This window comes from Nanorana parkeri, unplaced genomic scaffold (assembly GCF_000935625.1).
Source record: "Nanorana parkeri isolate BGI_ZX_2015 unplaced genomic scaffold, ASM93562v1 scaffold486, whole genome shotgun sequence".
Classification (NCBI taxonomy): domain Eukaryota; kingdom Metazoa; phylum Chordata; class Amphibia; order Anura; family Dicroglossidae; genus Nanorana; species Nanorana parkeri.
The window spans coordinates 809,774-821,839 of record NW_017306754.1 but is presented as its reverse complement, the minus strand read 5'-3'; the positions used below and the strand labels follow the sequence as shown (position 1 = coordinate 821,839).

Below are 12,066 nucleotides of genomic sequence, written 5' to 3'. Positions count from 1 at the left end.
TATATATATATGTTGGGGACACACAGTTAATAGACTTTAGAATGCATTTGGCATACAAAAGCTATTATGCTGGTGTGACCTTGTTTCCACCTCCTTCAGACACTGAAGTGACCTCTGTACGGGCACTGGCCGTGCTTGTTTCTTCCCCCCCTCCAAAAGGATTGCGTCCACAGCATATAAGAGTCATTAAGCAGTTTCGGAACTGTAAAACAAATACATAAATTGTAAATTAGAAGGCTTCAAGAATAACATCTCTCCTGCAGCTAGTGGTCCCTTGGCCAGATGGCCCATTAGTGAAATCCTAAATTAATCTTCTGGTGGCATTGTCATTACCAGTATACAAGACAGATCGATTTGCATACCAATCCAGCATCTCTCCCCCAAGTTGTAGTCTTTATTCAAATGTAAAAGTATTTTATATATTATCTAGGTGCACATTATGATGCTGGTTACTGCTGTCCAATCAAATTTTACCATAACAGTACTTCTTGTCTACTTTTGTGTTTCTGGAAGTGTTGGATATCTGTTGTGCAGCCTCCTAAACCACATATGCTGGACAACCTAGGCCAGCCTTTCTCGGGGTGTCATCTGGGTTCTTCAAGGGTTTAGTCTAAAATCAATTAAAATTGCAAAAACCTCAAAAGCTGAGCAGGGGGTACCTTTGCTATAGCTAGTTGCTATAGTAGGTGCACTATAACAACCAAGGATGATGTGCAGGCCGGCTGCCAGCATCCTGGAAACAAATTATGTAATCGGTTGCTAGAACACAAACAGCCAACCCGCATAGTTTGTCTCTGCCTATACTTCAGCTCTGATTTTCACAAAAAATTCAGCATTGCCTGTTTTTGCATCCTGCTCACTTGTTTTATTACAGCTTTTTGGCCATCACTGCTGAGAATATTTGTTAAAGTGAAGCAGGAATGTGCTTTTCTTTTAGGGGCACTGTATCAGACCTCACACACTGCACCTCTGATGTGAAGGGGAAACTCTAATGTAAAGGGGGGACGGAAGACTTTGATATGAAGGGGGGACTCTGATGTAAATTGGGGTTCCTGATGTGATGGGGGGCTCTGATATAAAGAGGGGCTCCAAGTGTGAATGGGTGCTCCTGATGTACAGGGAGGGGAATCTGATGTAAAGTCTGATGACCCTCAAAGTGTTGCATACTTTTAAAGGGTGCCATGACCCAAAAAAAAGGTTGAGAAACACTGCCTTAGACAATATAAGCCTTTACCAGAGTAAGAATGGTATTGGAAGAGGTTATTGAACAAGGCCTACCTTCGGCCCCATGACATTCTGTCCTAGGTTGACATATGTTGTCTTGTCATTAATGCAAACATATGCCTAATGTTTTTAAATAAGTACTGGATTTAAAGGCAGTTTTCATTATAAACCAGAAACATAACTGAAAACTGCAAGTGCACTGTCTTAACAGCAGCTCACTTATGTGACATTGAGTATTATTGGACAGTCCCATTCTGTCTGAACTCCTGCTTTTTAATTACATTAGGTGTAGTATAGCTTTATCTTTTCAGTAAGCCTACCGGAAGCTCATACAACAGATAGTAATACAGAAAAAGTGTGTGTGATAAATAGATATACTGCATTCTGCACTACATGTAATATGGGCATACATCTGCTAAAAAAGTGAGAGGGGTTGTCCATTCTGCTTGGACCCCCTGACCTCATTACAGCTTATAATTATTGCACCCTCTGAAATTATACCATGGACCCCATCATTTTTACATACTGTACTCTTCTTACGCAAAACTATTATTACTGCTCATCTGTATAGATCAGAGATTTGGTGCATTGTGTAAGTTCATTAGTGCCGGTGTTCTGTCGAGAACGCCGACCCAGTATCTGCGTTTATGTACAGACGTGATTAACGAGGAAACCGGCATTTATTTACAAAGTATTAATTTGTAACCGTTAATTGTGACCGTTCTATGGCAGGAAATGATGGACGGAATATTATTATCGGTCACAATTAACGATTTAAACAAAATACTTTGTGAATAAATCCCGGTTTCCTCGATAATATTGGTCTGTGTGTAAGCACAGATGCTGAGATCGGCGTTCTCGACAGAACACCGGTATCTGCTTTTAGTATCGGGGCATTTTCACGAGTATGAGTACTGCCCAGTAATGAGTAATGAGTAATGCCCAGTATTAACACTGGTGTATCCCTACTTAAAAATATAATGCATTGCTGGGACTGGTAGTCCTACATAGTTGGAGCTATTCTGCATTGCTGTATAATGATTATACAGCAATGCAGAATACCACCAGCTATGCGGGACTACAAGTCCCAGCAATACATTATAATAATAGTAGTGTATGCAGAATACCACTAGCATCCCCCCCACTATAATGCATTGCTGGGACTTGTAGTCCTACATAGTTGGTGCTATTCTGCATTGCTGTATAATCATCATACAGCAATGCAGATTGCCACCAGCTGTGCTGGACTACAAGTGCCAGCAACACACACACACACACTCTCTCTCTCTCTCTTCCCAGCACCCGCTCCCACTCCAAACTTACCTTACCTCTCCTGCAGGCCCATGGCCCTCTTCCTCGTCTCGGCGGTCAGGGGGCGGAGCTAAGAGGAGACAGACCTCTTAGCTCCGCCTCTAAGAGGCGGGGCCAGCAAATTCTCCGAGATCGATGACAGCCTCCAGCCCTTTTGCACAGCTGCCCGTACATGCTGCGGGTGGCTGTGCGACAGGGAAGGAGCGGAACGATTGCGGGGGGGCCCTCTACTTCCTTGCTGGGCCCCCCCCAAGTGGCGGAACACCAGGGCCCGGTCGCAATTTGCGACCGCTGCGACCCTGGTAGTTCCGCCAGTGTACGGGTAGGTTACTAGCTCTCTCTTTATTTCCTGGAACTCTGGCACATGTGACTGGGACATGTGACCATGTACATAATCTCAGGGGAGGAAAATGCCTTTTCCTGAGATCTCATGAGATTACAGAGGAGCTTTTCCAGCAATGCTCTGCTCATGTAACCTTCCCAGGATGCAACACTTTGGCACATTACATAATTTGTGCCAGAAGTGGACCAGGAAGTAGATGAAATCTATTTGTAAGTGAACTCTATTTGTAAGTAAATGAAAAAAAAAAACAAGTTTGTTTAGCGAATTACTTTAATGTTTAATGAATGTAAGATGATTTAAATCAGCATGCAGAGCCCATCAGTGGCAAAGTTAAGTTCAATTCTGCTTGAAGTCTGGTTAAGATATGGGCAGCAACAAGTCACTTTTCAGATCTGCACTACCAATATATATTTCTGCTCAAACTATTACTTATTAATTTAAGAAGACACAAACCTGTTTATTCATAAAGACATAGATGACAGGGTTGTACACTGTGGCAGTTTTTGAGAAGTAAGAAGGCATTGATGCTAAAGTCGGATCAATACCAATGTCTTTATTGGTAGCTGCAATTATGGCAAATGCAGCGTAGGGTAACTAGCAGATGAGAAAGGCCAATACCATAGCAATGACCATCCTGGACACCTCCTGCTCAGCCCTCTGAGTAGTCTGTGATTCTTTCTGTTGAGCAGCCACCTGTTAGAGTACAAGAAAGATATGTATTGTGCTCACATCTGAACTATGTACATGCTATTTGATTAGAGCATGGTTAAAAGATTTTGTCATGAGACAAATATGGTGTATGCTACTGCAGAGCTCCTGCCTTACTGTCTTGCATCAATACAAATCACTGACTGGGAACATACAAATAGCAGTTGAAGTCAGAACTTCCAATGCTACAATTCACACAATGGCACATTTATGCTACCATTTAAAAAAAAGAATTCAAAAAATGCATTAAAAAAAATATTATAGACCACTTTCCAATAACAATCATACATACATTCATTCAAAATACATTTTACAGGCATTAATGTTCACGAATCTGACGCTGTATACTAAAATATAATTTATGGGCTGAAAATCTCGGCTTATACTCGAGTATATACGGTAGTCAAGTGACAATTGTCTAGCCTTTCACTTCTCTTGCATTTGTCCACATACAAAATGGCCAAAAATAGACAGCTGTAATTTTCAATGAACCACAGATATTTGCCAACTCTGTCCAAATATGGTCACAAACAGACCCAAATATGTCTATTCATAAGAATGACAACATTGTGATGGTGTGCAGGCCCCCTGCCTATAACCCATGGACTTCTGGTCCATAAGTATACAGGTGAAACTCGAATAATTAGAATATCGTGCAAAAGTAATGGCAGTAATTTCTGCAAAAGGGGCCCAAACCAAGTACTGAGTACATATGCATGCTTGTACTTTTCAGAGGTCCGATATTGTTCTATGTACAATCCTTGTTTTATTGATTGCATGTAATATTCTCATTTTCTGAGATTGTGGATTTGGGGTTCTTGGGGTTTTCATGAGCTGTAAGCCATCATCATCACAATTATGACAAATCACTGCTTGAACTATCTTGCTTTGCATGTAATGAGTCTATCTCATATATTAGTTTCACCTTTTAAGTTGCATTAGTGAAATAAATGAACTTTGCACGATATTCTAATTATTCGAGTTTCACCTGTATGTGATCCAATAAGAATCCCACTTTTATTCAGGAGCAGAGGGTTCAGAATATCAGAGTGGGCTTTGCTGCCCCCCGTAATGTAATATGCCAATTTAGGAAGTACTATACCTTCTTATGAGGGCAGAGTTGATAAGGGCACAGTACTTCCTAAAGGTTATGATATCACAAGAAGAATTCTGCCGCACAATCTTTTGTGCAATCTGCAACTAAAGAAAGGCAGGATCCCACAATCTCATGGACCAAAAGTGAATGAGTTAAAAGCAATGGACTGCTTTCTGAAGGGGAACTAGTATGCAGATCAATGTACAAAATTGCAAATGGATCAGATATGCACATCTTGAGAAAAAGTTTTACTAATCACTGAAAACCCCACTTAATCAATGCTTATTTTTTGGAATGGATTGTTAACTTGAAAGTTGTTTACCTGGTTATCTCAGGCAAATGTATTTTGCTGCATGCACAACGCAAAGCATGTGACTATTACAAAACTGTATAAAAAGCTGAGGTCATTTCAACAAATAACGCTATGGGTAAGTAGAATATAGTTATATGTGTACATCTAACTGTATTCAGTGTACATATAATCATGTTGTTTGTAGCTTTATACTGTCATCATTATTAGTTGGTCTATAAAACAGCATCTTTGGTATACAGAAAAATCCTTTCCCATTAAGGGACACAGGGTCAGGATTCTGGGACAATAGGGGATATACCTTTGCCTAAGGGAGTTTGGACACTGACGAACAAAATCTCTAAGTAATCATGGTATTACCCCTCCTGTCATGCTTCAGTTTTGTGGAACAGCAATAGTAGGACTGCATCATAAGACAGAGTGCGACCTATGTCCCTTAAAGGAGAACTATGGGGTCAGTGTTTTTCCCCATAGTTCTCCTTGGGGTAACGGGAGGACACAAACTAGCGTCCTCCCGTTACCCTTAGCTCAGTATACCGCGAGCTACAGCTCGCGGTATACTGAGACGCCGCACCTGGAGCGGATCCCGACTTAGATGACGGGATCCGCCCAGCTGCGTGAGTGACAGCTGGCTCTGCCTATCTAGAGGCAGAGCCAGCTGTACCCGCCCCCTCCCCCGTCCGTTCCGCCAGTCAGCGCTGGCAGATCGGAGCGGGGAGAGGGGAATCCAGCCCCTCCCCCTGTCAAGGCAGAGAGCCGTGACAGGATCCAGAGGTGAGGGAACCCAGTATGTGTTCCCTCACCTCCCGATCTACTGAGCTGACCTGTGACAGTCTCATTGTCACAGGTCGGCTTAGAACTATGAGGTGAGTGGAAATCACTCATGTCATAGTTCTCCTTTAATTATCTCCAAGAATAGGATTTTAAGGGTAGTCAAAAATCCTGTTTTCTTAAATGTTTAAGGGACAGAAGGATCTCGTGACAACTGGGACATTCCAAAGCAGTCCAAAATGCTAACATGCCCAAAAAACATGTGAAATCTTGGGTTAGTTGAAGTAAACAGAGCAGCCTGAAGAATGTTAAACTGGCATCAGAGGAGGCCCGAACATCCACCTGGTAAAACTTAGCAAACGTGTGAACAGAAGACCAGGTGATAGCCATTCAAATGTGAGAAACAGATGCTTGATGCTGAAAAGCCCAAGCAGCCCTTACTGATCTAGTCGAGTGTGCTATGACAGGAAATGGTGGAACCTTGTCCTTAACCCTATAGGCCTAAATGATGAGCTGCCAAAGCCACCTAGAAAAGGTGGAATTAAAAGCAGGTAGTGGTGATCTTTGCAAAAGAATCACACAAGCCGAGATCTGACCTTTGATAGAACTCAAGACCAAATATTGATCCAGGAGAAAGGTCAGGATGCATCCCAAGGATTATGTCCTAGAATGGAATTTCCTTGCCTTGCAACATGCAAAGTACTCCTTCTAAGTGTGATGCTAGACCCTGCGAGAGGTGCACTTCTTAGCTTTTAGGACCATAGGAATAACGAAATCAGAGAGGCCCCTATCTTTTAGAAACTGGGCTTCAACATTCATGCCAGTAAAGTCAGCAACCATAAAGTAGGGTTCAACAGCCATGCCGGTACACCCAGTGACCATAAAGTAGGGTCGTAAACCAGTCCTTAAAATAAGAGATACGGACAATCCTGAAAAGGCTGCCAGGAGTTTGATGAGGTCCGAGTTGCACATCCATCTGGGCCAGTTTGGTGGGATAAGTATCACCAGAATGCCTTCCATTTTGATTCTGCAAAGCAGATGAAGAAGGAAATTCAGAGAAAGAATGGCGTAGATAAGGTTAAACTGATGCCACAAAGTAACCACTGCCACGACTTGAAGATCACTGGACCTGGACACAAACTTGTCCAGTATGTTGTTGAATCTGCAAGCCAAAAGGTCCACATCCAGCATTTACCACCTCTGACAGAGGTCTTGGACAACCCCCAGATGAAGAGGCCATTCTCCAGAGTCAAGACATTGATGATCGTGGAAGTCCACCTGACAATTTTCCACGACATGTGGAATATGCATGGTGGGCAGGACTGGAATGTGAAGTTTTCCCTTAAGCTAGAATCTGGCTTGCTTCTCTTTGAGCAGTGAGAAGTGTGGTTCCTCCCTGATTGTTGTCGTACACCACTGCTGTGGCTTTGTCCGACTGAGGGCTTGTTCACACCAATTGTGGTGCGTTCCAGAGTGGTAGCTGCTGGAACGCACAGCAATCACTCACTAAACTTCCCCCTTCGCTCTGGGGTGGGAGGGGGCGTGGCGGTGCATTGAAATCAATGGCACGGCAGCCACGCTCCGCGATCGGCCACGGGGCAAAGCATTGCCATCATTCCAGTCCACTATGAATGCAAAATTATAGAGCATTCAGCATTTTTTTGCATTCACAGTGGAACGGAACACAGGCAATGTTTTGCCACGCGTCCCATCTCACTGCAGACAGGGGGGCCGTGGCAGCAGAGCATGTTCGGCTGACCAAAGTGCAGCCAAAGGCAGCCGATCAACGGCTGATTTCAGCCGACGTTTGGCTGAAATCAGCCGTATTGAGCAGAAGTGAATAGCCAAACGCTGTTTGGCTCACCTGACTTCAGCTGGGTTATTCACTTGGCTGCCTTCGGCAGCTTTGTGAGTAACCCCCATGTGTTTATTATCCTCTCTGGGGAACAGATACGTTTTGTAAATGACCTCACCTGAACTGGAAGCTTTTCAGTGAAAGAGCACAGAGTGGAGGAAGAAGCTCTTACTGCGAGTGAAGGAGTGATTGTGAACTGGGATCGTTATGCCTCTTTGAATATGGAAGTCTGGTGAGTGCGGTGTGTTTCACAGTCACCGGGAGTTTGAGCACTACAGCTATAAGAAGGATGGTTATTTACATCTTGGCACTTTGTCTCTTTTTATGAACCATATGGGTTATATGTGATTTATTTGATATCTAGCACTTTATTATTCACGTATTATGATTATCGATTAGCGCGATGCATCTGTTTGATCTTCAGTACTCCAGTATACCTTTGTGGCACACGCTACTTTGGACTGGGCCATTCTAAAAAACAATAGAAAAATGTCACCAGCACACCATAAGTTGAAAAAGCAAAATATTTTATTGCCAATAGCTGTATCTCACCGCCAATAAGATACAGCTATTGGCAATAAAATGTTTTGCTTTTTCAACTTATGGTGTGCTGGTGAAATTTTTCTATTGTTCATGTGTGGCGGTGCCATCCGCAGTCATTTCGAGCACCCATCCTCATCAAGTGGGGATCCCGGTAAGGAGTGCGGTATAGTTCCTATTTCTGTTTATTCTAACAAACACACACCCAAAAAAAACTCTTTATGAGAACTTCTACAGACTCTTTTATACTAGTCCCCATAATGTGGCTTTTTTTGGATGTATGTTAGATGGGTTGGTATAAAGTACCCAGGAAACATTTTCAGATTTTCCGCCTAATAGCCTTCCTTTTGTTTTTTCGTCTGTTTTTTTTTTTTCTTTTTTGAGTTGGAGCTGTGCATTTTGGCAAAATCACGATATAGCATATTGTATTACTTCAAAATATTGTAAATGAAACCCCCTGAATATTACATTGATCAAACTTATAGCAGTATGAAAACACAGGTAGTAACTTGAATAGAAATGTGAATTTTGGGAAAAAAGTGTAGTTTTGGTACTTACTGCTCGGAGTGCCATTAGGAGGTTAGAATAGGAGAATATAATAGTGCTAAGAGGCATAACGAAGCAAGTCGCAAATAAGGCCATGATATAACTGTTATTGTTTGTACCCCCGGAGTACCAGTTGGGTCCACACGACGTCCTCAGACCTAAATGAGAATTACTGAAAGTATTAAGAAGGCAGAAAATAAGACTGACAGGTTTGTAAAGGCCAAATTGTTGAGCAATGCTATCTAATAACAAAAAGTTAAAAATTACAATGTGTGCTTTAAAATCCAGCTCCAGCAGCAATAGTGTATCACAGGACAAAAAGTGAAGGGAAATCCTTCCAATGGTAACAGAGAGAGAGGTATAAAATTATTTTGTTTCTTGTCCATTAAGGGACACAGATACTGTCAGGTTACTACTGTCAGGATACAAGCCAGTCCCAGGATAACTCCTCCTCTACCTAGCATGCGTCCTTTTTTTTCCTGTTCCACATTAGCCCACGCTGATGCGGGTTCAGTTCCTAAGTAGCCTATCCATTAGATGGCTGGTAAATGGTTCCTCTTACTGAGGCTCCATCATCAGCTATCAGCTACAGTCTGGTACCACAGAACAGATAGGTCTCCTACACCTGTAGCTTGAGATCAGGGATAGGCAGGATCAGTCTTCAGTGGATTCCACTGCAGTAACTCTACACATTTTTCATCCAGGGAGGATGCATTATCTCATCCTTCAGTTCTACCTGGTTGCTTCCATCTCACCAGTTTGGACCCATGTGGAGGTGCTTCCCATGCACCCTATCCCTTCCATCATGTAAACTCTGTAGGTTCAAATTCTTGGGTTCCCTGGCGGACTCATAAATCATGTCACACTCCCTTGAGGCTGTTGTAATTTAATTGATTCAGGAGTTTCACTGGCAAGTCTTGCTTAACAAGGATAGTTGTATGACTAGACAATTTCAGCATGGAATTTTTGTCCTGTGACCCTAGGGGTCAGGGGTGTAAGATTTACTGGCTCGCCTTTTCACCAGGACCTGTTTTTTTGTTTAGGTCCTCTTCTGGTACCTGTTCCTTCCAGGTGGCCTTATCCGTTCGGGCGTTGGTCCTTCAAGTAGCCTCTATGTTGCAGGCAGTTCCCAGTTCTTTTTGGGCCTGTTGCCAGTTGTTGCTGTGTTGGGCAGTCCTCGGTGGGACTGCTTTTGGACATCCTGACTGTATTTAAATTCCTGTATCCATCAATGACCAAGAAAGAAAAGAGGATTTTTGTACTTACCATAAAACCCTTTTCTTGCAGTCCCTGTTTTAGTATCTTTCATTTCTTGTCCTTGTATCACCAAAACAGGAAATAAGGTGAAATGTCACCAGTGGGACAATAGAGAGATAGCAATACAAACCCAGTAGAAGTTATAGCCTTTCCACAGTCAGTAAGTTAATAACTGTGTCATTATCTCTGTCTTATATGCCGTACTCAGTAATATTCAGTGTAAGTAGTAAAGCTTATTTAACAAAGTCAAAGAGCAACTTATAAAGTGCAAGTAATTCACAACAACCACACAACAATCATTTGTAATTGCACTGACTTTCAACAGGTGAAAGCTGATTAGATGCAATAGGTTACTGCACTGTATGGGTCTTCAGTGATCACTGTATTACGGTACTTATTTTTAAGTTCTACAAATAGTGTACAATAGGGATTACCTGTCATATACTCGGTAGAAACCTTTTAGCAGGTTCAAAACAATTGTCATTTCAGTGTTTGGTTTAGACCCAGATAAAACTTTAATGTTTTGCACTGTGGTTATTTTTTATAAGTGTGTATATTAATTGGCCTTAATTGGTAAAAAGAATTTGGCTTACCTTCAGGAACATAGCTGCACCAGCCAAACAGAGGTGGAGATGTCCATATGCTAGCCCAAATCCAGGTGAATGAACACCCCATAATAGCATGTTTCTTCTGAAATCGGAAATCCCCCATGGGTTTACAGATCACTAGGTATCTCTCAAAGGCTAATATTGCCAGTGACCAGAGGCCCACAATACCTACAACATATAGAAAGTACTGTGTGTTACTAATGCATTGAAAAGGCTATTATCTCAGTTTGTGCTAATCCATATTTTGGTGTGTTTAAAAGAGTAAATGGCCGCCATGCCTTCTAGCTGGTTTAATGTTATAAAGGAAAAAATAGTTTCATATATAAAAGGGTTTCATATATGTCAGAACAACTGAAGTAGATTTTTTTTTTTAATTCCCATATCAAACTGTTGAAGATGTTTCAGTTTGAATTCTGAACTGCATAAGTGTCACTTGTTAAGGACAGGAAGAAATGTTATTGTTACTGCACATACCGTGTTTCCCCGAAAATAAGACAGTGTCTTATATTTTTTTTTCCACAAAAAAAGACACTAGGTCTTATTTTCGGGGGATGTCTTATGTGTACCTGGCTGCAGCTGTCCGCTCTCCGCTCTCCGCTCATGAAGATAGCGCTAGGTCTTACTTTCAGGGTAGGTCTTACTTTCGGGGAAACACGGTATATAAACTGCAATATTAATAGTTATTCACAGTCTTACACTGTAAGTTTGTGTTTTGCAAAGTACTGTTGTGTGACATAGGTAAGCTCTTTGTAATGCATTGTTTTTGTTGTTTGCAGTCAGTCTAATGCTTTTACTGCACATTCACAAAATAAATAACTTTGTAATGACAAGTGTTGCTCAGTGTATTTGTATGGTGCTTACTTGGTACAGATTAGAAGCCTTAGTTTTTCTCATTTCAGTTTCTATGACAGTGATATTCATGACCATGCTTTGCAAACAGTCTAGCTGCCAGTCAATAGTTTTTTTTAATCTTATGTGTACATATCAGTGTCTGAATGTGATGTGCTGTGGATACTGACAGCTTTTCTCTTATCTTCATAAATACATAGAAAAATAATGTAATTCATAGAAATTAAATGGCTGCATGTTACTAACATAAACAGAATATATTGTTTGACATTTTTTTTTCAAAACTCTGAAAAAAGGTTATCTGTTTATCTCTGCAAGTATATATGTTGTAAATCTTCTTGTGTAAAATATACAATACTGTAATTAACATATGCGTTTACCTGAAATGACATAAGTTGCATAGAATGGTATGAAATGCATATTGCAATATGTTGTATTATTCATCAATCATATATGATCTTTTTACTACCACAAAGATAATACATACAGTCAGGCTAGGATTTCCCACAAGGCCACCAAGGCCCCGGCCTCGGGGCGACAGAGCTCAGAGGGGCGGCAGCGGTGACCTTGTGGGGAAGTTGCGGGCGCCGGTGTAAGGTGTCCGGCGGCCGCACACTACGGTCCGCCGCCGTCCAATCACGATGGGGC

The 12,066-nt window shown here is 41.8% G+C and overlaps 1 protein-coding gene across 1 annotated transcript in view; it reads right to left on the bottom strand.

Annotated features, from left to right (window-relative positions):
- Positions 1 to 64: 64 nt before the first annotated feature.
- The window catches only part of LOC108790594 (pinopsin-like), a 26,276-nt gene continuing 14,274 nt past the window's right edge, over positions 65 to 12,066 (bottom strand). Inside the window, 4 exon segments of the mRNA XM_018560899.1 lie at positions 65 to 202; positions 3,332 to 3,571; positions 8,717 to 8,862; positions 10,555 to 10,737. Coding sequence (XP_018416401.1) covers positions 65 to 202; positions 3,332 to 3,571; positions 8,717 to 8,862; positions 10,555 to 10,737 — 707 coding nt within the window.